The sequence below is a fragment of the Tuber melanosporum genome (genome assembly GCF_000151645.1).
Source record: "Tuber melanosporum whole genome shotgun sequence assembly, scaffold_21, strain Mel28".
In the NCBI taxonomy this organism is placed as follows: domain Eukaryota; kingdom Fungi; phylum Ascomycota; class Pezizomycetes; order Pezizales; family Tuberaceae; genus Tuber; species Tuber melanosporum.
Window position 1 is genome coordinate 532,484 of NW_003298875.1, and position 25,562 is coordinate 558,045.

Sequence of the window (25,562 nt, forward strand, 5' to 3'; positions counted from 1 at the left end):
ACACCTGATTATAGCTTTGTGGCGATTCAGGAATGGCATATCTATAAGGGCATCGTATTTGGCTAAGTTTCCAACCAGCATTTCCTGGGGGGGTAGGACTGCAGAACCAAGTCGAATAGTCGCACTACAGGTTTTATGACTTGTGGATCGTGATTCCTTTACTGCTATATTGACAGGTATGAGTTGGTTAAGGTCTCGAGTTGGGAGTCAATGGACAGAGACAAAGGCATTACTGATCATCTCTCTTCCAATTGCACCAGTGTCGAATAGGACTCCAGCCTTTTTGCCATTGATCAGGATAGTACCTTTCAGGGCGGTATGTGCTTTGTATGTAGCAGGAGGTCGGACACTGTTGCATTCCACATCAATATATCCCATATGGATTTCTTCATATTCGCTGCATTGGGTATTATCGCTTTCAACATTGTTGGCTGATGCCTCTTGCTTAATTGCCTTTCCTTTCCCTTTCTTCGTAGGACAGTTCTTTGCCATGTGTCCTGTTTTTCCACATTCAAAACACTCTCCTTTCTGCCGTCTTGATTCTTTGGAGTATTTTGTTTTTCTTTTGAAAACCCATGGGGTATCTTCTTCAGAGTTGCTGTAGGCTTTGTGCCGTGGCTGGCTATTCCTACTAGAGGATGTCTTGTGTTTTGTAAGCCTTGGTTTCATGGAGAATGGCGTCCTTTCGTTCTGCTCTTGCAATTATTACTGCAATATCATCGCTGTCGTCCTCGAGTGGTTCTACTTCTCTCCGCAGGGTAGGATGCATAGTGTCGTAGAATCGTCGCTTCAGGATGTATTTGGAGACACTTCCTCTCTCCATTCGGTCCTTATACATCATCAGGTCCGTAGCCACATCCGTGATTCGCTTGACATGCGTTCTGTTAACCTGATGGAACTGGTTGGATTTGTTGTATAGGAGGTCGTTGGTAATAGAGGATTGGAATCGTCCTTGCAGGTAATCGAGAACTGTAGTTCCTCTTAATCTTACATTTCCGCCGAAATCCTTATAGCATTGGTAGTATGTGTCGGTTGCCTTTCCTTCGCAAAATGATCCAATGATAAGTCCGGTTGTAGGGTCTTCCACATCTTTTCCTTGTAAGACAAGGAGGTGTGAGAGTTCCATCGCCCATCGGTCAAAAGCTTCAGGTTTGAGGTCTTTTCCTTCTCCTGGGAATTTCGCTGGGAGGTGGAGTTTAAACTTAGCGGGTACAAATGCTGCAGGAACCTCCTCTTCTTCAGGCCTAGCCCGAGATTTGCCTCCTCCAGAAGGCCCTCCTCCTGTGCTAGCCATATCTGATTCGCTGCGGGATTCGGGGTCGATTGGAGGTTCAAAGGAAGGTTTCTTTGCTGGAGTAGAAGGGAATTCTCCTAGAGGTTGTGTATCTTCCGTGTTTGCAGGATCACCTGGCTCTTTAGCAGAGCGCCGGGATTGCTTCTTTCTTGTAAGGTCTTGCCATGGGATTTGCTTCCCACTCCTGGTCGTCAAAGACTCTATCTTGGGTTTGAGATGAAGCCGAATGTGCTGTGATTCTGCCGCTTCTCTCCGCTAGCGCTCTGGTGGATATCAATAGGTTGATCAGGCCTAAATTCGGGGACAGGTTCTTAACCACTTGCTGAGGTTAAAAAAATGTAACGTGTTCACAAGGTGCTAATCAGGTTATCGGTAAAAGACACGATAGTTGGCAGGTGGCCTGCTCTTCCAGAGAGGTGGCGAGAACTGAGAATTAAAGGAGGCTTCGAGAGTGTACTGAGGAACAAAGAAGTAACCGTTCAACCAAGTATATTGAAATACTGTCTGTCGAAGTCTGCCTTTTCTATCGTAGAAACAGGCGGTCTTTAAATACACAAATCCATTCATGTCTAGCATGAACGAAACTAATCAAAGGTATCAATTGATACTCTTTGGTAAAACTCCTTAAGTATCAAAAACGATACTTAAAACAAACCAAGTATCAAAGCGATACTTAGAACAAAACATACAACAAAACCAAGTATCAAACAATACTTAAAACAAACCAAATATCAAAGCGATACTTAGAACAAAACATAAAACAAAACCAAGTATCAAACGATACTTAAAACAAACCAAGTATCAAAGCGATACTTAGAACAAAACATAAAACAAAACCAAGTATCAAACGATACTTAAAACAAACCAAGTATCAAAGCGATACTTAGAACAAAACATAAAACAAAACCAATAACCGAGTACCCGTACCGGTTACAACAACTATATACTTCTTTAATCGTAATTCACAACGTCGAGTTTTCTTCCAAGGTGCAAACACCTGTGGACCCTGAAAACCATCACACCCTCTTCGGTAATTACAATATTTCTTCTTAAGAAACATACTGTCTCCAATAGTAATATCCCAATTAGCAGAGTCTTTGGACTTATAGCCTAGTTCTTAAGTCAAACTGAGTTGGCTCCAATTGTCTTCACCATTGATAAAATGATCAGTTTTATCTATGGCTATATCTGCAAAGGTGGTCGTCATTACAACCATCGTAGGTTGTCTGACTCCGATTCTTTGTAACTCCATACCCAACCAATAGGTTTTCTCTGGATGACTTCCTATTTACTCGCAGGAAGCTATTCCACCAGATTGGTAATTAATGCCTCTGTCGGCAACCCTTGGTTGCTCTCTGGGTTATAGGTTTCGGTAACCATTGCAGTATTGAGGATCACCCCATGATTACAACGTGTTCCGAAACCCAGTTGCAACACTCCGTGAAGTTCGTTAGCTTCTTTGATAGTGTCTTTTAGAGTTCTAGACTCTTCTGGTGGGTGTAAATATATTGGTCTCTAGTAGAGATTCTTTACCATTTGATACCATCTCTTTGTACGAAATCGTCTCATTGCTTACGGCCTGTGCCAAAGGTATCATGTCTTTGGAGCCATGTAACTGTAACGTGTTCGCAAGGTGCTAATCACGTTATCGATAATAGATACGATAGTTGGCAGGTGGCCTGCTCTTCCAGAGAGGAGGCGAGAGCTGAGAACTAAAGGAGGCTTCGAGGGCGTACTGAGGAACAAAGAAGTAACCGTTCAACCAAGTATATTGAAATACTGTCTGTCGAAGTCTGCCTTCTCCATCGTAGAAACAGGCAGTCTTTAAATACACAAATCTGTTCATGTCTAGCATGAACGAAACTAATCAAAGGTATCAATCGATACACTTTGGTAAAACTCTTTAAGTATCAAAGCGATACTTAAAACAAAACATAAAACAAAACCAAGTATCAAACGATACTTAAAACAAACCAAGTATCAAAGCGATACTTAAAGCAAAACATAAAACAAAACCAAATATCAAACGATACTTAAAACAAACCAAGTATCAAAGCGATACTTGAAACAAAACATAAAACAAAACCAAGTATCAAACGATACTTAAAACAAACCAAGTATCAAAGCGATACTTAAAACAAAACATAAAACAAAACCAATAACCAAGTACCCGTACCGGTTACATTCCCCAAAACAAAACAACTGTTTTAAACAAACAAAACCTAATAATCATCAAAGGCGGATTCCGAGAAACTCATGGCTTCAGTTTCCGCCAAAAATTCTTCATCATAGGTATCACACCAAGGACAAGAGGAAACTCTAAGGAAACATCTGTAGAGCATCAGAGAAATCTAAATCACAGTAGTCACGAATACCAGATTCGTGCTGTACATCAACCCAAGCATGATCACAATCCGGACAGTAGTCAATCCAGAGGATTTCGAAGTAGTCTTCAAGTTGGATAACATCGCGGTTCAACAACCGTCCAACAACCTGTTGTCGCTGCCTCACATTGAGCTCCACATAGTTTGACATCGTTATGGTATTCGGATGGTGATTGGTGACTAGATAAAGTTGTCGAGAGCCTGCTCCATAGCTTGATTCTCCTCATCGCTACTTTCGAACTCTGACTCAAAGTGTGGTGCCCAAAATCCATCTCTAGTTTCGAGTTCTGTGTGCCATCGCTCAGTTTCTGGCATTGTAGGTGTCCAGCACATGGTGATATAATTGATTGTTGGGGGGAGGGATTCATTTGGCATGTTGTCTTTCCACCATCCGTTTACCATATCCATAGCGTGCTCAAGTCCTTCCAGTGGTTCCCAACTGTTTTCGCTGGTCGGATATCCTTTCCATTTGACTAGGAATTGATCATTTCCATGCCAAAGGCGGTGGTCTCTGATTTCTTCAACTTCCCATTCATCCTTCTTTTCAATGATGATAGGTGCAGGCCGAGAGTGGGTCCTTCCAGGAAACTTGGAGTCGTCATTGGGATGGAATCGTTTGACAGCTGAGGCGTGGAAGACTGCAGTATTGCGGCGGTACATGCGTCCATCCATCTGGACAGTGTAATTCTCTGTATGTTTGTCAAAGGATATGACTTTGAAGGGTCCTCGCGATCGGGGTTGTAGTTTCTTGCTGAGTCCGACATTGGTAATAAACATGTTACCGTGTACCATGAGCATGTCTCCTGGTGAGATGGGAACATGTTTGCGACGTGGTTTCTGGGCAGTAGTGGTGCTTCGGAATCGGGCAGCCTTAACAGCTTGGAAGGCATCCTTCCGAATTGCTTGGTGGCGGTTTAGATGGACGTCGGAGGCAGGGACTGAGGAGTTCTTGAATAGTGTTGTAGGTAGGAGAGGCTATTGGCGGCCAAAGACTGCCTTATATGGTGACATTCCCAGGGTATCTGAAAATCCGGCATTGATATATGCGGCTAGTTCAACTAGGGCTGGTTCCCAGTTGGTTTGTCCTTCATTGATCATGTTCCTAATTCCGGTCTTAACTTCGCGGATTTTTCGTTCTGCCTGGCCATTAGTCTCATGGTGTCCAGGGGCAGCCATAATGTTGTTTATTCCGAGGGAGGTTCAGGTTTGCTTCCAGAATCTGGCAGTAAAACGGGGATCAGCGTCACTGACAATAGATAAGGGGTACCCATGGGGGGTAAACAGGTATCGTTGGAGGTTATTCCAGGTGTCTTTGGAGGAATCGGTAACTTTCATTGGAAGGAGCCAGGTATATCCAGAAAATCGGTCCACAGCTACCAAGATGGTGTCAAATCCAGTGGATTTGTTGAATGGTCCTGCGAAATCGATGGCATACGATTCGAATATTTCACATGGTAGTTGGAGGGTCTGTGCTTTCCCTTCAGGTAGTTGTGTTCACTCCTTATTTGCCTGGCAGAGTTCACATTGTTTGACGAAATCGCGGAAGTCCTTTCGCATTTCAGGCCAGTAAACATATTCCGAGGCATATTGAAGGTTGCGGTCGGCACTATGGTGTCCTTTGTTGTGAATCTCGGATATGACATATTCTCTAATAGTCATTCCATTGAACATATGACCTTTTGGTATGTATAGGCAGTGTTCACCATAACGGGTGCTGGTAAAGACCATTCCATTAGATATGTTGTAGGGGGCGAGGTCTCCATGCCTGGAGCTATCCATGGCTTTGAAGTAAATCGGGTCATGGCGATATCCTGCTATCATTTGGCTTCGGAATGAGGAGGTTAATTCTTCTGTGGTCGATCTAACATCTCGTTCATCCTCAACTAGGGATCCTCTTGTTGGTTCGATAGGGGCTTCCTCTTCCTCGAAGGTTTCGTAGAGTTGACGCCGATACTCGGGAATGGTAGGGGGTATGACCGAGACAATGGTTTCATTGTTGTATACTCTTAAGGGTCCACTATATAGTGGTCGTGAATCGATTATGGGAGGAGAGGATGGCGGGGCTGACTGTGGGAGGTGTAAATAGGATATTGCATCAACGTAGGCTGCTGCTTGTTCGAGTTCTTTAAGACCTTGGTATGGTGTTGGAACAGGATTAAGGGTATAAGGAGGTTGGGTTGATTCATCTTCATTGATCACTTCTCCTGCTCCTTCAACGGTGTCGAAACTGGTGTTTTTGGAATTATCAGCAGGCATATAGTACGGTCGTTGGTATCTGTTGCCGAACTTGATCTCAGTCTGGTGAAAAGGGCAGGTGTCGTGATAGCAATGGGACCAGTGGAGTCTACTTTGTTCAAGTTCGTGAGGAGGTGTGCTGCGGAGCGTGCAATTGTCTTTCCATTCTTCATCAACGTCCTTTCCTCGTTCTGTTCCGGCAGCACAGTACATGGTGTAAGAGAAAGGATTGGAGGGAGTAGTAGAGCTGGCCGCAACCATCGATGTTTCTTGTTCATAGGAGGTGTCGTCAGGGCTGTCCTCGCTTTGTCTTGTGTGGTCGTGAACAAGGGCAGGGTTTGCGAGGTCTTGATTCTCATATAGGCGGGAAAGAGCATCAGCTAAATAGTTCGTTCTTCCAGGGGTGTAGATAATTTTTGCATCGTATTTGCTGATTTCGCCTATCCATCTTGTTCTTCTTCTTCCTGGTATCTTTTCTGTTTTAAGATTAGTGAGAGGTTGGTGGTCAGTAGCAATGGTGAAGGTATTGCCAATCAGGATGTGGTTGAAAGCGGCGAGAGCATCAATCACAGCAAGGGCTTCCTTGTCTGGTGTTCCATAGTTCATCTGTGAGTTAGTGAACTTCTTGCTGTGTAATGCCGCCGGCCTTGCCGTTTCATGGGAGGCTCCTTGCCCAACCCATGCTCCAACTCCAACATCCGATGCGTCAGTAATCAACCATATCGGTTCTGGTTTACTATAGTCGATCGGTTGGATAACATTGGCGTTTTTAATCAATTCCTTGATATTGGTAAAGGCTTGGTCATGAGTGTGGGTCCAGACAAATTCTGCATTACCGGTAAGGTCCGTGAGCGGCGCTGTTACAGTGGCATGGTGTGGAAGGAACTGGGAAATATAGTTGACTAGTCCTAGGAATCGCATGAGCTCCTTTTGATTCCGGGGTGTTGACCATTCCGTTAAACAGGCTATTTTTCCTGGGGCTGCATCTATTCCTTCATCATCTATAACATGTCCTAGAATATCGAGTTTGTCGGCAAACAGGATTGATTTGTTTCTGCTAGCGTAGAATTTAGCTTCCCTAAGTTTGGTACAAACCAAACCTATATGGTAGGCGTGTTCTGTTGCGGTGTTTCAGAAGATGAGTATATCATCAATGTAGACCCAAACAAAATGGTGGAGGTATTCGCTTAGGAGGTTTTCCATAATTCGCATAAAGGTGGCGGGCGCATTCATATCACCTTGTAACATAACTCGGCTAATGAAACTTCCGAAGGGTGTTTTGAAACTGTTGTAGCATTCGCTTTCTGGGTCTAACCTAGTTTGGAAGTAGGCATCGCTTAGGTCAATCTTACTTCGGAATCTAGCCCGTCCAACTGCATTTAGGATCTGTGTTTGGTTTGGGATAGCGGAGCTGTCCATAACCGTGTTTTCATTCCGTAGTTTGAGATCAACCAAGGGACGGATCCTCTTGCCATCTGCTTTGGGTTGGACAAACATAGGAGCGGCACCTGGGGCTTCTGCCCGGTAGATGACTCCTCTTCTTTGTTGTTGGTGTGATCTCAATCGCAAAGTGGGCTTTTGTATGCGTCAGGAATAGAGTAGGTCGGTTGGTTCTTGAGATTGGAGGGGTCTCGGAGGCGGATGTGGTGGTTCACCTCCCTCATAGGTGGCAGTTCTTCGGGTATTTGATCAGGGAAAACATCAGAGTATTCATCCAATAGTTTTTGGGTAGTTGCTTCACAGACTGTGGCTCGGTACTCTCCGCTTGTTGGCCTGCATGAGACTCTGACCTTCTGGTCTGGGAAATCGATAGTTGATTCCCCACACCTGATTATAGCTTTGTGGCAATTCAGGAATGGCATGCCTATTAGGGCATCGTATTTGGCTAAGTTTCCAATCAGCATTTCCTGGGGGGGTAGGACTGCAGAACCAAGTCGAATGGTTGCACTACAGGTTTTATGGCTTGTGGATCGTGATCCTTTTACAGCCATATTGACTGGTATGGGTTGGTTAAGGTCTCGAGTGGGGAGTCCATGGACAGAGACAAAGGTATTACTAATCATATCTCTTCCGATGGCGCCAGTGTCGAATAGGACTCGAGCCCTTTTACCATTGATTAGGATTGTTCCTTCCAGAGCGGTGTGTGCCTTGAATGTAGCCGGAGGTCGAACACTGTTGCATTCCACATCGATATATCCGATATGGATTTCTTCATATTCACTAGATTGGACGTTATCGCTTTCAACATTGTTGGCCGATGCCTCTTGCTTAATTGCCTTTCCTTTTCCTCTCTTTGAAGGGCAGTTCTTTGCCATGTGTCCTGTTTTTCCACATTCAAAACATTCTCCTTTTTCCCGTCTCGATTCTTTGGAGGATTTTGTTTTCTTCTTGAAAACCCGTGGGGTGTCATCTCCAGAGTTACTGGAGGCTTTGTGTCTTGGCTGGCTGTTTCTACTAGAGGAAGTCTGTGTTTTGTAGGCCTTAGTCTCATGGAGAATGGCGTCCTTTCGTTCTGCTCTTGCAATAATTACTGCAATATCATCGCCATCTTCCTCGAGTGGTTCTACTTCTCACCGGAGGGTAGGGTGCATGGTGTCGTAGAATCGTCGCTTCAGGATGTATTTAGAGATGCTTCTTCTCTCCATTCGGTCCTTATACATTATCAAGTCCGTAGCCACATCAGTGATTCGCTTGACATGCGTTCCGTTAACTTGCTGGAGCTGGTTGAATTTGTTGTATAGGAGGTCGTTGGTTATAGAGGATTGGAATCGTCCTTTCAGGTAATCGAGAACTGTAGATCCTCTTAATCTTACATTCCCGCCGAAGTCCTTATAGCATTGGTGGTATGCGTCGGTTGCCTTTCCTTCACAGAATGATCCAATGATAAGTCCGGTTGTAGGGTCTTCCACATCTTTTCCTTGTAAGAGTAGGAAGTGTGAGAGTTCTGTGGCCCATCGTTCAAAGGCTTCAGGTTTGAGATCTTTCCCTTCGCCTGTGAACGCTTCGCGTGGGAGGCTGAAGTTTAAACTTAGGGGGTTCAAATGCTGCGGGTACCTCCTCTTCTTCAGGCCTTGCCCGAGATTTCCCTCCTCCAGAAGGCCCTCCTCCTGTGCTAGCCATATCTGATTCGCTACTAGATTCTGGGTCGTTTGGAGGTTCAAAGGAAGGCTTCTTTGCTGGAGTAGAAGGGAATTCTCCTGGGGGTTGTGTGTCTTCCGTGTTTGCAGGATCGCCCGGCTCTTTGGCAGAGCTCCGGGGTTGTTTCTTTCTTGTAAGATCTTGCCATGGGATTTGCTTCCCACTTCTGGTCGTCAAAGACTCTATCTTGGGTTTGAGATGAAGCCGAATGTGCTGTGATTCTGCCGCTTCTCTCCGCTAGCGTTCTGAGGTGGATATCGATAGGTTGATCAGGCCTAAATCCGGGGACAGGTTCTTAACCACTTGCTGAGGTTAAAAACATGTAACGTGTTCGCAAGGTGCTAATCACGTTCTCGATAATAGATACGATAGTTGGCAGGTGGCCTGCTCTTCCAGAGAGGAGGCGAGAGCTGAGAACTAAAGGAGGCTTCGAGGGCGTACTGAGGAACAAAGAAGTAACCGTTCAACCAAGCATATTGAAATACTGTCTGTCGAAGTCTGCCTTCTCCATCGTAGAAACAGGCAGTCTTTAAATACACAAATCTGTTCATGTCTAGCATGAACGAAACTAATCAAAGGTATCAATCGATACACTTTGGTAAAACTCTTTAAGTATCAAAGCGATACTTAAAACAAAACATAAAACAAAACCAAGTATCAAACGATACTTAAAACAAACCAAGTATCAAAGCGATACTTGAAACAAAACATAAAACAAAACCAAGTATCAAACGATACTTAAAACAAACCAAGTATCAAAGCGATACTTAAAACAAAACATAAAACAAAACCAATAACCAAGTACCCGTACCGGTTACAGTAACTCTCTGAGTAGTTGACGGAATCACTCCTTTCCACTTCCCAGACCTAGCCGAAGGTCCCCTCTCATATATCCTGCGGACAGGTTCCGGTCAGACCTACGGCGGCGACGAATATGGTGTTATTCTAACACCTTCAATTCTGTGGTAATATAGTCACAGGACGCAACTGAGATTGATATATATGATGACACGTGGGCCCCATAAGGGAGTCAGAGGGGGGTGTTGGAGACCAGAGATTCCAATTCCAAGTAGGATTACCCTACTTAGGGTAGTTCCTAGGTATCGGGTTCTGGTATTCCTAACACATGTCTCGTAACTCATAATCAAATCATATGCAAAACATAACATAATAAGTCATATGACCCAAACGAGTCATATGCGTGAAATAATCTCATACCTATGACTTATAATCATGAGTCATGTGAAAACCTTTTCCATGCCAAGCTATATTTGTGACACTTCTAGGCAAGACCCCTTTACTTTCAAGTTGTAAGATCTGCAGACTGGGTACCAGAGTTAATAGCCTCTGGAGTGTTTATGGTTGGGCCCATACCAGAGAGTTTTTAGGGTACAGGATTTCTCTTGGTCTGGAGTAGAAGGGTTTTCTTTACGCTACAGCTTGTGCTGCATGCAATGTTCTCATACCTTAAACAAGTGATAATATGATTTTACAAAAAGAAACAAAAGTGACCTCTAGTACAGCTCCCTTTCAGCCTCTCTAATCGACTGTTTCACTGTCTTCTGGAGACAGGTCCAGAGGTGGATAACTAACTGCTTCATGGATACTCCTACTGGCATCCTTATGTGCAAGTTGGCTCTTCCACTGATAGAATGTCTCATTGAACACTGACAGCACCTAGTGGCCGTTTGGATAGTCTGTCTCTGTTAGGCAGAGACAATCTGATAGACATCAGGATTGTCTAGGCCAATCGAAATTTATTTCTGTAAACGGAGAGTGTCTAGGAAGACTTGGTTTCACTCTTTTCATTTATAACTACTAAGGGCGAAGTAAATTTAGTAAAGTAAGATAGAATCGTAAAAACAATCTTATATTGTTAAGGTCTCTTCTCCTTTGCTTGATGATATCTAAAGTTTGGAAGGTACTTTGATATTTATATACCGTATCTGAGTATTTGCGGACTACATCTATTTATCATGCCCCTATGTACCTTTCTGATTATAACTCGCACCATCGAGTATTCTTGAAAGGTAGGAACACCTAGAGACCCTGAAAATTACTTCACCCTCTTTGCTAATTATGATATAACTAACTCGAAACCATACTGTTCCCAATAGTAGTTATCCAATCTTTAGTGCCTTTACACTTGTGGCCTAGTTCTCAAGTTGAACTAAGTTGGCTCCAATTGTCTTCGTTATTAATGAAATGATCAGTTTCATCCGCGGGTTGTCTCTGCAATGTTAGTCATGATCACAACCTTTTTTTGATCGCCTGACTTTAAACCTCCATAACTCCTTACCCAACCTATAAATGTCTTCCGGGTGGCTTCCTACTAATTCGCAGAAACCTATTCTACCAGATTGATAATTATTCCCTCAGTCGGCAACCCTTGGTTGCTTTGGGTAACAGGATTTCAATCACTGTTGTAGTATGGGAAGTTGTCTTTATAACTACAATGTGTTCCGAAACCTAGTTGCAACACTCTGTGAAGTCTAATAACTTCTATAATCATGTTTCTTGAAATTCTAGACTCTTCTAGATATTGTAGAGTGGGTGTGAATGTATTGGTCTCTTGCTGAGATTTTTTACCATTCAATACCATCTCTTTGTATGGAAACGTCCTGTTACTTACAGCTCATACCAAAGGTATCACATCTTTGCAGCCCAGTAGTGTTCTGAGTAGTTGGCAGATTTACTCCATAATACTTCCCAGACCTAGCCAAAAGTCCTCTCTCGTATATCCTGCAAACAGGATCCAGTCAGACCGACAACAGCGACGTATATGGTGTTATTCTGATACCTTCAGTTTTGTGGTATTATAGTCACAGGATACAACTGAGATTGATATGTATGATGACATGTGGGCCCTATAAGGGGGCCAGAGGGGGGTGTTGGAGATCAGAGATTCCCATTCTGGGTGAGGTTACCCTACTTAGAGTAACTCCTAGCTATCGGATCTCAGTATTCCTAACAGTCTCCCACTCAAACAAAATCCAGCCATCTCGAGGCTCCACTCCTCCTTTCCTACCACCTCATCTTTCCATTCACCCGAAGATTACCCTCTGCTCACGATAGGCCTCATGCCAAGCTACAGGCCCCTTAACTGGTAAACCCCTGAACCCTCTTCTACTGTAAGGAGACACCTTCTATTAGATACTATTACTTATAAAGTTGTCAAACTTGGAGATCATCTCCTCCATATTCTCCCAGCATTCAATATTCTTTTCTCCTTACCAATACCCCTAGCAGCTCTGGGTAACCCCCTATTCCTTACCATCAAAAAAGGCTGCAGGCAGCTTCTCCTCAATACCTCGGCTAGACAATACCTACCCCCTCCCCCCTACCTGTACTCCCCCATACTTATACCCTACTCCTTCATGGGCCTCAGCAAATTCCTGGTACAATGTATCCATCAAATGAGGTTTGGGAAAGGTTACCTGGCAGGTCACCACGACTGGTGGGACCCTGATGCCCCCAACATTTATCCTTACTGTGAGACAGAGATCGAGAAGTTCCACCATGCCATCCTTACCTGCCCCTCATGTAAATGTACTAGGAACCTCCACCTCCCAGGAGTCAAGAGCCTGTGCAAGGAAGATCCCCTCTGGTTAACACCAGCCCTCCTAAGTAGCCTTGCTGTCTACATCTCTACCACCTCAACTGGTTTTCCTCCTGAAATACCTGCATTCCAGGATGGTACCTCCCCTACTCGGCCCACCAATGGGACACCCCCACTATCTTCCTCCCCATCCTCCGATTATGTTTGCAAGTTGAAAGGTTCTCCCTTATTTTATTTCTTTGGTAGTTAGGTTTCAATTGGCTTAGTTTGAATATTTCCCTTTATGATTAGCTTTATATGTCTTGCAATATCAGCTGTTTGTAATAGTTAGAGGCATTATTTTGATTTCTTTTGTTGGATTTGCTTTGGGATTAAGGCTTTGTTTATGCCATAGCTAGCACTGCATGCGAGTTCTTATACCTTAGCAAAGAATACATGATAACAGAAAAAAAGAAAAAACCAAAGGACCTCTGGTACAGACTCCTCACATAACTACTTAAGTCTTTCCTATACTACAAGTTAAATCAATACTTTATACACACTTTGCATAATACTACCTGAGAAAGAGGTCTCGCTTACCAGTGGTAATGTGAGTACAACATTATCTTCGCTATCAGAAGTGATAGCAACGATAGAAACTCTCTGAGCTATTGAGGTATCAGGGAAAAAGAAGAGGTATGGTTGTTACCTGTTGAAGAACTAAGTACAGAAGAGTAGAATCGTTATACCTATAATCTCTTAGGTACTGTAGAAGTTGTTACAGATCATCATAATGAAAACATCCCTTTACTTTCAACCTATTATCAAGATGCCTAATAACCCTAAACCTAATATCTTACTATACATCTGACTGATTTCTTCTGTTCCAATTCTCAGAAGTATCCAGATGTCCCTTCTTATATATGCTGTAAACAGCTTCTAATCAGATGGATGGCAGCAATGTATACAATATTATAAAGTGGACTTTATTGAAATGATATTATAGTCATAGGACATAACTCTTCAAAATCTCACTAAGGACGTGTGGGCCTCATAAAGGGGCCACAGGGGAGTGTTGGTAACTCTGATAAATGAGGTCTGTGCACTTTCTATTTGCCTAACAGATATATAGGATGTGCAGGACACAAAGTGGTATTTTTGCTGATGAAGCCTTATATTATACATTCAATTTAGCATCTAAATAAGAATCATGATAGAAGTGTATAGCAAGATACCTATAATATATTATTGTATGACAAACAAAAATAGCAGTATAGGGTATCTTGATCTATCATCCAACTCGGTGGAAAGCCAACCATACTCATAAAATGTTCATGTATTACATCTCTATTTTCCATTATGATACCCCATACCTTGCCTCTCTCTTACCAATCAATCAATGCTCAGGATTTTTTTTGTTTCTAGTTCGCATACTGTCATGTTACTGGTCATGATGATGGAATGATGATCTGATTAGATCGGACACGAAGTCATTAATAGTACATAAAATAGATAGATATCGGTACGGCTGATAATGAGCTAAGATGTGCCCAGCCCCGAAAAAAAGTTTCGCGGCGGATCACAACCCCCTCCCCCCTCACTAACTGCTCCTGAAGTAACAAAACCCCATTCCCCCTACCAAACACACGACTACGAAGATATCACAACATACAAATATATAGGAAATATGTCTGACAAAGTTGTTCTCCACTTGAGAGCTGAGTGTAAGTTTGTTCCTCACATCAATTTCAATTCAATTTCTGCTTTCGATTGATTTTTCGGGCACTTCTGTCTCTCATTCCCTGAGTCAAACATTGAAGCTCACTTTTTAATTACAGGTAAACCGCTTGAGCACCGCTCTGCCCGTGAGTTACCTGAATACTCCTAAAAATAACTCCCTATTGCTAAACCCTCGTCATTAGTTACTCCCGCCACTACCAGCGCTCTTTTAAACGCTGGTTATGATGTCCGTGTCGAGCGTAGTGAGCAGAGAATCTTTGATGACAGTGAGTTTGAGAAGTAAGTCCAATACATTTCGGGGCACTTTTCTTAGGGGATAACTTGTTAATTACTCAAAAGGGTCGGTGCTACGCTTGTTCCCGAGGGCTCCTGGACTGGTATGTTGAGCCACCCACCTTGTGCTAAATTCCTGCGCTGAGCGAGTGACCATTGCAATTCTCAATCCAGAGGCACCCGTGGACCACATAATTATTGGCCTTAAGGAACTCCCTGATGATGACTGTATGTACATCCACCTCATGTCCTCCCTTTTTAAATTGGCCGGTTCAGCGTTCATACGTAATAGTCCCTCTCAAGCATACTCACGTCCAATTCGCCCATTGTTACAAGAACCAAGGTGGCTGGGAAAACGTACTCTCTCGCTTCCCCAGGGGCAAGGGCACTCTCCTAGACTTGGAATTCCTTCAAGACGATAACGGTCGTAGAGTTGCTGCGTTCGGCTATCATGCTGGATTTGCCGGCGCTGCACTAGGTCTTGAGGTTTGGGCATGGCAGTATGCCCATCCCGGGGAAGAGTTCCGTGATGTCAAGCCTTACTCCAGCGAGGGCGCTTTAATTTCGCGCATCAAGAGTGTGGTTACCGAGAGTAGTAGGATCTCCTTCTCACTCATTCGAGTTCCATTGTTTTTTCCTTTCTAAGATCACTGACAATTCAAAGGCGCGGATATCGGGAGAAGCCCGAGGGTTCTGGTGATTGGTGCTTTGGGAAGATGCGGAAAGGGCGCTGTTGATTTGGCACTCAAAGTCGGCATCCCGGCCGGAAATGTCTTACAATGGGATATGGCTGAAACTGCCAAGGGTGGTCCTTTTGTCGAGATTGTTGAATGTGAGTGCTCTTTTTGCGACTGAGTGACAATTCGGGAGGGCTTTTATAACCAAAACCTTTACAGCCGACATCTTTATCAACTGCATTTACCTCAATCAGCCAATTCCTCCTTTCGTTGACACTAAGTCCTTGGAAAACGCTGATCGCAAGCTTTCGGTCGTCGTGGATGTTAGTTGTGATACTACTAACCCCCACAACCCCATCCCCATCTACAATGTAAATACTACATTTGACAAGCCCACAGTTCCCGTCTCTGTCAGGTAAGTTTCTCGGCACGTATCTAGTTTGTATTGCTGTATACACTAACATCTCTGGGTCAGTGGGGGACCTCCTCTCTCTGTCATCTCGATTGACCACCTTCCAACTCTCCTTCCACGTGAGGCTAGTGAAGCGTTTAGCAATGATTTGCTTCCGAGCTTGCTCTTATTGAAGGATAGAAAGAATACCAGGGCTTGGCAAGAGGCTGAGAGACTCTTTCACTCCAAGGTTGCCACTTTACCTAGTTCTTAAGTCGTCATACTATCAAAAAAGTTACTGGTGTTGGTGCGGGTTAAATGAAAATTATTTGTTTCCATTCCATAGAGATATTTTCCTTTAGAAATATTACTCTTGTTAGCACTTCATAGGACATCACTCGTGTAACCAGAAACCAGATCATATGCTTTTATAGTACTACCTAAGTCTTTAAAACAACAGTCTACAGAGGGGGATAATGAATAGCGGGGGCGGCGAATAATACGTTAAAAATGTGATAGTAAACGTCAAATAGTAAGGTTATTTGCTATCCATCCGTTTGTTGTTCTTTCTATGTTACTGCAAGCATTATGCAAACCCTCGGCCTCATAAACTATCCACTCGTAGAGACCTCGGTATTGATTGATACCTGTCTTGGCGCCAAGACGCCCGGATACTTTATATCTGGCCAAATAGGGCCTATAGTACTGACTTCAGTTTTAGCATCTCCCAGTTGAGAGCTCTAGAAGGAAAAGAAATGGGATAAGTGTATGTTATTTATTGTGCTCAAGTATGATATAAGTACAAGTACAACTGCGGCTGATAGATGTATCCATCACGTGAAGACCGACAAGAAAACTTTGGTGAACCTTGTTGCAATTTGCCCAGCCAGATAAGGCAAGTGACGGATATCTATCGGCTACACTTACACCGGCACGATGCGATGCGTCTAAGGAGTGCTTGTACAAGTATGATACTACATAGAAACCTTGCGTCTCGTAATGCTAGATCAAAGGGATATGATAGATTGTAATAAATTGTTTTTGGAGGTTCCATATTCAATTTATTTGCCACAAGCACCGTACTGTTTTTAATATGATACATTATAAGTTTTCCCAATTTTCAGTTGATCCTATAGAGTAGTTATATTGAACTCAGAGATTGACTATAAGAATAATACAAGATCAAATAAAAAGATTTAATGTACTCGTACAGTATTAAAAAAAAAAAAAACAGTTACCACTAATGAACATGGAACCTCCAAAAATAATTTGTTATGATCTATAACTCTTTTTTTTACCTAGCATTGCCAAAAGCAAAACTTCTGGTATCATAATATTTTACAAGGGCACTCTTTGATGGCAGCGCACCATCCTTATGTGTACCGGTGTGGGAATTAATTATTGCTTTCCCTTTGTCGGATAGTGTGTCGATTACTCTGGCACCCTCTGATATTGTTCCTCCAATGGTACTCTGATATGGTTGGCCATTTTTATGCCAAGCCACCTATCATACATAGAAAGGTTACCATGAGGGTAAACACCCTACCAGATACAGGAATATTCCCCAACTCACACTCGACCTCACACCGGTAGTTGGCAGTTAGAACGCCACACTTATTTGCATTAGCCACACACCTCTTAGTGCTCTAGCCACGGGCACTTCCAGTGTCGACAATCTGTCCTAAGCAACGAAAATAGGAAGTCATCTCCTTCACCTACTTGTCTCTTCTTTATCCAGCGGCTCATCTTTTCATTCCCAGCGGTTGTTACATCGCAGGGTATAAAAAATATCCTACCCCCAGAAATCACAGTTTAAGCAACGATTTTATCATCACGCATTTGTTTTTTTTCTTCCTTTTTTTCTTCTTAACCTTGCGTTCCTTCAGCTCTGTGGGTGTAGTATAGCGTGCGCCAGTCGTATCGGCAGTCAGGAACAAGATGGACATGGAACAGCTAAAAGACCAGTGGGTTGTAGCGGAGGAGCAGGATGGTGTTCGTTTGAGGTAAATATCTTTTTTTTTTGCTATACGCGCAACCACCACCCTACCGCAGATAACTTTATCTGTCTACGTACCTGATAGCTGACCCCACTATTTCGGAGGTCCTTAGTTGGAACGTCTTTCCCAGCAATCGTCTAGAATCTAGTCGGCTCGTTGTTCCTATCGGTGTCCTCTACACTCCCTTGAAAGAAAAGGAGCAGCCTCCTGTTCAGTATGAGCCGGTAACATGCAAAGCACCATGCCGGGCTGTTCTAAACCCATACTGGTTTGTACCACAAAGGTTCTTTTCTATTCTCGCCAATTGGGTTTCTGACAGTGGCATAGCCAAGTGGATTCCCGTGCGAAGCTTTGGATCTGCCCCTTCTGTTTGCAGAGGAACCAACTCCCGCCTCATTATAAAGACATCGGTCCGAACTCATGGCCACTCGAATTGTCTCCCGCTTTTTCTACAATCGAGTACAAGCTGGCCCGGCCGGCCCCGGCACCCCCGATATTCTTGTTCGTGGTGGACACCTGCCAGGAGGAGGATTCCTTGAAGGCTCTCAAGGACTCTTTGATCATGAGCTTGAGCTTGCTCCCTCCACATGCACTTGTCGGGTTGATAACCTATGGCACTATGGTATGGATATATAATATTATATATATATATTTCCTTTTCTTCTTCAAGGTGGTAGAGTTTCTAAAAGATCTAGGCACATGTTCACGAGCTTGGTTACACCGAATGCGCTAAATCCTATGTTTTTCGGGGAAACAAGGAGTATTCTGCCAAGCAGGTGCAGGAGATGCTCGGACTCCTTGCTGCTGGTCTTCGTCCTCAGCAGGCACCTATGGCGCCCGGACGTCCTCAGCCCCACATGCCGCCATCCTCACGCTTCCTTTTGCCTGTCCAGCAGTGCGAGTTTCAATTGACGAATGTTCTCGAGCAGCTTCAAAAGGATCCCTGGCCTGTGGCTAATGACAAGCGTCCGTTGAGATGTACTGGTGTTGCGTTGAGTGTTGCGGTTGGACTGTTGGAGACTTCTTTTGCAAATACTGGCGCTAGGATCATGCTGTTTGCAGGGGGGCCTGGAACCGAAGGGCCCGGAATTGTTGTTGGGCCGGAGCTTAGAGAACCCATTAGATCTCACCACGACATTGAGAGGGACAATATCAAGTACCATAAAAAAGCTACCAAGGTAAGGATTAGTCGCAGTTGTTTTAGCAATCTTTTTTCTTCTAACATTTTCTTTTGAAAGTTCTACGAAAATATGGCTAGGAGAACCGCACACAACGGTCATATCATCGATATCTTCGCTGGCTGTTTGGATCAGGTTGGGCTGTTGGAAATGAAATCGCTTGCCAACTCTACCGGTGGACATATGATCCTTACCGATAGTTTTACATCCTCTATGTTCAGGCAGAGTTTTGTCAAGATTTTCGATAAGGATACCGCCGACAATCTCCTGATGGGCTTTAATGCTTCGTTGGAGGTTTTGACTACTAAGGAATTGAAGGTCACTGGTTTGATTGGTCATGCAGTTTCGATGAACAAGAAGTCAACCTCCGTTGGTGAGACTGAATGTGGTATTGGTAATACCTGCTCTTGGAAGATGTGTGGACTCAGTCCCACAACCTCAGTCGCGACCTACTTTGAGATTGCCTCCCAAGCAGGCCCTGCTCAACAGCAACAAGGGCCCCAGAAGGGTCTTATTCAATATCTGACCTATTATCAACACTCTTCCGGCCAATTCCATCTAAGAGTTACAACCATTGGTCGTGATCTTAGCGGCCCCACTGGTGATCCGTCGATTGCCCACTCCTTTGATCAGGAAACTGCGGCTGTGCTCATGGCCAGAATTGCTGTCTTCAAGGCAGAGGTCGATGACGGTCCGGACGTGTTGAGATGGGTTGATCGAATGCTTATCAGATTGTGCTCGAGGTTTGCAGACTACCGCAAGGATGATCCTACATCATTCAGACTAGAGAAGAACTTCACTTTGTACCCACAATTTGTCTTCCACCTGCGTCGTAGTCAATTTTTGCAGGTCTTCAACAACTCCCCTGACGAAACAGCTTTCTACCGGCATGTCATTAATCGCGAAGATGTTGGAAACTCTCTTATCATGATCCAGCCCACCCTTGATACATACACCTTCGATGAACCGCCTCGTCCTGTCCTTCTGGATTCTACATCTATCCAGCCTAATCACATCTTACTACTCGACACCTTCTTCCACATTCTTATCTTCCACGGTGAGACCATTGCCGAGTGGAAGAAGGTTGGATACCAAGACCAAGAAGGATACGAGAACTTCAAGGAACTATTGGAGTTGCCTAAGGAAGACGCTAGGGTGAGTGTCTATCCTATCCTTGATAATAAAGAGACATCAATAATATAAATGACGATACAGGAGCTGATCGCTGACCGCTTCCCACTACCACGATTCATCGTCTGTGATGCTGGTGGCTCCCAAGCACGCTTCCTCCTGTCAAAACTTAACCCATCGACAACCCACACATCCGGTGGATACGGTGGCGTTCCGCAAAACGCCCAGACTATATTCACCGATGACGTCTCACTACAAACATTTATGGAACATCTAATGAAGTAAATACTCCCTCCGCACTTCCCAGATATATGTGCATTTGCTAACCGCCACTACAGACTTGCTGTTACTGGAACCAACTAGACTCGGCCTTTTTACACAAATGGAGGCTCCTTTGTTCTTTTTTCTTACTAGTTTAACGTGGGAGGGAGGGAGTGGTTGTAGTTCTTGTGTTCATCAATTTTACTATATTTTCCACTTTTTGCTCCGTTTCCCCCCACCTCTTTAAGTTGAATAGAGGTGGGGTTGTCGTTTCACGCGAACTTATCTTGAGAATTCCGTTGTTCCTTTCTTATGTCTGGTTGTGGAAGTCGATGAGAAACGAACATGACATAAAAGGAGGGTTGGCGGGTATGATGGCGTGTCTGGCTGGCATGGAAAGTGGAAAGGGGGGGGATATGGTATCATCAATACCGATTGAATGGATTTAGTTTTCGTCATAGTTTGTGATAAATCCTCTGCTGAACTATTGCAATCTGCCCAGTATAATACGGTATCAGGAAATACCCAGCTCTAACACCCAGCCAACTAAGCAAAACTAGCGGAATAATCACGCAAGAACAACAAGCAGGGATATCATATTAAGACTAATATATTCTCAGCTACAATAACTCCAACGCCCCTGACTCAAGACAATTGAGGGGGGCAAGAAAGAAAAAAGAACACCGGGACAAGCTCCAACTTGACGGGTAAAACCAGGTCTGGCGCATCGGGGTGGTAGAGGGGGAGAGGGGAAAAAAAAGAGGGGGTGAGAAACTACCGTACAGAACGAATACACGAACGAGCACAAAAACCCAGACCAAAACCAAGCCAAGCCGAATCTGCCCGACGGGAAAACGGAAAGGAAGGTGAAAAAAACGGTTCAAACAGGAAGGAAAGGAGGTGAGATAAATGAATAGGTAAACCCCCATCCTCACTGCGCGCTCTCTTCCTCTTTTTATTTATTCTTGCTCCTACCGTATTCACTTGCTCAAACCATCTTTTTGCCCTCCTCCTCCCCATCGCCCTCACTCTCACTAGTGCTCCCCCCATGCCCATCTACTTCCTCTTCCCCCCAGCCCAAACTCCCACTCCTCCTCCTCCTCCTCTCCCTCCTGCGCTCGGCCATGGCAGAGCTAATCTTGCGACTGACTTCGTCGAAGCCAAACTGTCCCGCGCCCTCAATGTTGCTGAGCGCTTTAATGGGGAACCCGCCACTGTTACTCCTACTACGCGCTCTACTAACAGGCCTAGAAGCGAAGAGGCCGATGCTGCCAAGGTTCCCAAAGCTCTCGTTGCGTGGGATGTTGTGACTGTTGCCTCCGACGCCGGAGCCTACGCCGATGGTAGCGTAGGGAGCGCAGCCACCGGACTCGGAGGTGGGTGAAAGGTTCGAGTCGGATGAGAGTTCTGAGTCACGGCGGGTACGGGAGGTGGTGTGGATTGTGGGAAGGGCGTCGGGCTTGATGAACGGGTCGGAGATTATCCTCGCAGAGTCAAAGTCCGGGAATATCTCGGGGCCGAGTTCGTTTATCAGGTCGGTCACTTCTACGGCTAGCTGTACGCGCTTCTGGCGGAGTTTGTGTAGGGTGTTTGCACTCGTGGGGTTCAATGAGAGAACTAGGGGGCGCAGGGACTTGAAGATGTCCATTCCTATCTCGCCGAAGCGTAGGGCTGCGAACGTGATGCTGGGGAACCATATCCAGCCGAAGATTGCCACGCCGATTATCGGCATCCAGTCTGGCATCAGCCCGAATAAACGGTGGCGGTATGTCCACCAGCAGAGGATTACGACGTAGAAGTTGTAGAGGATTGGAGCGAGAGCTAGGGTTACGAGGAGTTTCCAACTGGCCATTACATCCTTACCCTGGATCTTGACAGTCGAGGCCTTAAGAGCTTCTTTGGCCTTCCGATGGGAGATTATGCGTGTTGCGACGAACACGGGGGCGAAGAGGGCAAAGCCAGGTAGGGCGCCGGTTCCGAGGAAAACGAGTCTTCCGACGCGGTAGATCAGGGTGAGAATGACGCGGAAGAAGGAGAACTTTGCGTACTCGACCTGGTGGTCCCGGAGGCCGAGGAGACGGAGTTGGCGGTTGTATTCTGATACGGATGCACGGAGGTGAATTATGCGTGGGTCGTCTTTGTAATGTGTGTACCCAGTGACCAATCGTCGGTTGAGTTCTACCACCATCGGGAGAGGAAGCTTCTTGTTAGTCGGCTTGTAAAGCCTTCTGACAGCCTGGATTGCCTGCGAGAACATTAGCTTCTGTATTTGCTAGTTTATCTATAGAGGGTCAAGGGACATACCATGAGGGTATCGTAATCTGGTGAGGTAACAGTAACTGCCAATAATCCATTATAGATGATTTCCAGCAGAGCCCTAACAGCCTCACGTTTCTCGCCCTTAGAGTATTGGTCCACAAGCTCTTTTGGCACTTCAATCGGAGCTCCAAACTCAATGACAGCCCGTGATCGGAACTTATGAGCATGGAAATAATTCAACCCACAAGGCACAATTTTGAGTCCACAATCTGGGTTGGCAGAGAGAGCACCGAGCGCCATAATAGCAACACCAGCTAATACATGTTAGTAACATTCCTCAGAAACAAAGAAATCACAAACAATGGTATCGCTCTCAGCATCGAGTGACATCGGAAGAAGTTAAAAATTAAAATTAAAAAAAAAAAAACAAGGAACGTCCTACCCTTTAATGGCAATAATTCCGTTCTGTCATGACTACCACCCTCAGGAAATATACCCACACAACCACCGGAATTCAATCTCTGAAACACCGCATCATAGACCTGACTCTGATCGACCTTTGGCGCAACCTTATACTTGCTCCCATTCCCATCCTCCCCGCTTTTCTGCGTAAGCTGTGCCAGGGCAATATCTCCCTTAAACTCCCTTTTTAGCACGACCTCCTCGTCGCTCAATATCTCAGTAACCTCAGCACTAGCCGCACTCTGTCCCTTTTCTGGCGGCAGAACCAGCAACCCGCCAGCAATCAGCTCCTCCGTAAACTTGGTCCCGGCGCCTCTAATTCTGAGGGGTTGTTGGGGGTCCGGTAGGTAGATGCGTCCGGTGCCGGGCTTGGTCATGTCGAGGGCGCGGGAGACGGGCACCGCGCCCACACAGCGAGATAGCCATCCAATGAACTTCCTTCGCATTGATTTCTCCGCTACGAGGAATGCTATGCGGCGGCGAGATTCTAGGCGGACTGCGCGCATGAGGATTAGAGGGTCGACGAACTGTGTAACGTTGTTAGGCCCTGTCCCTACTCTTCTTATTACCAATACAGATAAATGGAGGCGGGGGTGTACCTGGTTTGCATGTGGTGCTCCGACAAAGATAATAGGACCCCTCCGGGGGATACGGAATGCACCACGGGGGTGAACCTCACGAAAGAAGAGATCCACAAGAACTTATTGATTGAAAGAATATATATGGTTAGCATCTTCATCACCATCAACACAAGCGGATACCCGAGAGATGATGTCACCCCGGAGCCCCACCCACTCTCATCCCTAAAAACACAAACTTAGGCAGGACACAAAACATACTTGAGAAAGACCATAGAATAAGATCATAGAGCCAGTTCACCATAGGTGCAAATTCCTGCTGTCGCGCCATGTTGAAGGCGTTAAAGTCCCGATCACACCCCCTCTACCGCAGTCTTTTTTCCCCTCTTTCCCGATGAAAGCCTCTCTTATCCCTACCCTAGTAATCCCAAAAGGCTTCCAAGTAAAATGTAAAGTCCCGCGATCCGTCCTCTGCGAAGCAGATAGGTCCCAAGGAGGAGAGGAAGAAGAGGAGAAAGAAAAGCTCCTTAGTGGGAAAAAACCGTTACTATCAGGGATGGTACTTTTTCGCAGGTGGCCCCAGTTGCTGAGATGAGGAAGAGAGAGAGGGTGGAGGATGAGGCGAGGTACCGGTAAGGTAAGGAAAGTGATTTTTGTGTTATTGACCTCAATCAAGGGAGATATGACGGAATTGTAGGGTGAAGCAGAAGGGATTAGGAAAAAGAACTGCAAGTGATGTTAAGCTTAGTCACCGGGTGTCACAATTTTACTGTGAGGAGGAAAAGAAAAGGTCCTGGAATAAACCCGTTTCTCAACCCCTCCATCCGCTCGGGTATCATACTGTACGAGTATTTATCTATGAAAGACGTAACGGCATTTACGATGGAATCCAAAAGAAACATTCCGAGCTCCGAGCCGTTAGATAAAGAAAAAGAAAGAGAAAAAAAGCGTGATCGTGATCATCTAGTTATGGTGCAGATACTGAGGGATATAATGGTAACATGCAACTATCATAGTGGTACAGCGCTGGCAGGCAGAAGTTTTAAACTCAGACTGTGGTGACATAAATTTAAAGTGTTGGGAGTGTCAAACAATAGAACTAGGTTTCACGGTGACGGAAACCCCCGTCCCATCACACTGCGCTATCCGCGTCACAAGTGACAAGTGAGTGACAATACAATGTAAAATACTACCGTACTTGTATGCATAGCAGGTTTCAAAGGAACGGTGTCCGGACACCTTGACACCCTTGTTGTCCTCACTTGGCGCCAAGGTGTATGGATCCTTTTGAAATCGGTCAGTGCTGGTACGAGTACTAGACTGCTCGTACTGGCACCCTCAAGTCTCATAGGGTACGGTACTCATACAGGTCTGAAAGAAACAACCCCCTGAAGCCCCCAACCTTGTTGCGACACCATGCTCGTGCCCAGTGCTCCCAACCAGATACAGTACTCGAGTACGAGTGCGGCCGATGAATATATCCGTCACGTGAAATCTGGTTGCAAAAGCAGCATGTTGCAACCATCCTATTATGCGAAGAAACATCATCATTATTGTGAAATTGTTTACTCTCCTTCCGGTATTCTGCTCAGGACTGAATATTTTGAACATATATGAAAGCTGCCTCTTTCTCTTCAATAGTTTTATTGAAGTCTTACAAGATGGTTTGACTAAAAAATACAATTGAGATACCTCTTGAGCTTCGATCAGCAATTCTCACTATTTATCTCTTCACCAATAAAAGTTGGATTGATATTTCAAAGTGTCTGCAAGTATTTTCCTGATTCTGCTCACAAAATCTGTCAAAAGGCAAAGGTAACTATAGCTCATACTCAGAGAAGAGTCATAAATATTCGCTAAACTTGGTGAATCATGACCAGGAATGAGCAAGCTACCCAACTGATTCCTCTCATCTCTACGCTGTCTTAGGAAACCTTGATCGCCTGGGCAGTCCTGAAGTGATAGCAGAAGGTTCAGAGGCCTCACTGGGACTCAAAAGAGCTTCTCAGAATGTCCTGGAGGGTTA

At 44.9% G+C, this 25,562-nt stretch overlaps 3 protein-coding genes; 2 read left to right on the top strand and 1 right to left on the bottom strand.

The window, feature by feature from the left end:
* The first annotated feature begins 14,169 nt into the window (after positions 1–14,169).
* Positions 14,170–16,057, top strand: GSTUM_00005842001 (uncharacterized protein). XM_002837945.2 has 9 exons: positions 14,170–14,313; positions 14,428–14,454; positions 14,512–14,608; positions 14,669–14,706; positions 14,777–14,830; positions 14,895–15,197; positions 15,267–15,434; positions 15,499–15,694; positions 15,755–16,057. The coding sequence occupies exons 1-9, from the start codon at positions 14,277–14,279 to the stop codon at positions 15,942–15,944; spliced, it is 1,110 nt and encodes a 369-aa protein (XP_002837991.1). The 5' UTR covers positions 14,170–14,276; the 3' UTR covers positions 15,945–16,057.
* Positions 16,058–17,388: 1,331 nt separating this feature from the next.
* GSTUM_00005843001 (uncharacterized protein) lies at positions 17,389–20,695 on the top strand. XM_002837946.2 has 7 exons: positions 17,389–17,673; positions 17,780–17,935; positions 17,995–18,289; positions 18,363–18,845; positions 18,906–20,000; positions 20,061–20,257; positions 20,315–20,695. The coding sequence occupies exons 1-7, from the start codon at positions 17,609–17,611 to the stop codon at positions 20,337–20,339; spliced, it is 2,316 nt and encodes a 771-aa protein (XP_002837992.1). The 5' UTR covers positions 17,389–17,608; the 3' UTR covers positions 20,340–20,695.
* A 32-nt stretch (positions 20,696–20,727) lies between these two features.
* On the bottom strand, positions 20,728–24,207 carry GSTUM_00005844001 (uncharacterized protein). XM_002837947.2 has 5 exons: positions 23,798–24,207; positions 23,558–23,658; positions 22,939–23,485; positions 22,542–22,810; positions 20,728–22,482 (listed from the first exon to the last, which is right to left on the bottom strand). Exons 1-5 carry the CDS (start codon positions 23,865–23,867, stop codon positions 21,226–21,228), a joined length of 2,244 nt encoding a protein of 747 aa, XP_002837993.1. The 5' UTR covers positions 23,868–24,207; the 3' UTR covers positions 20,728–21,225.
* Positions 24,208–25,562: the final 1,355 nt, after the last annotated feature.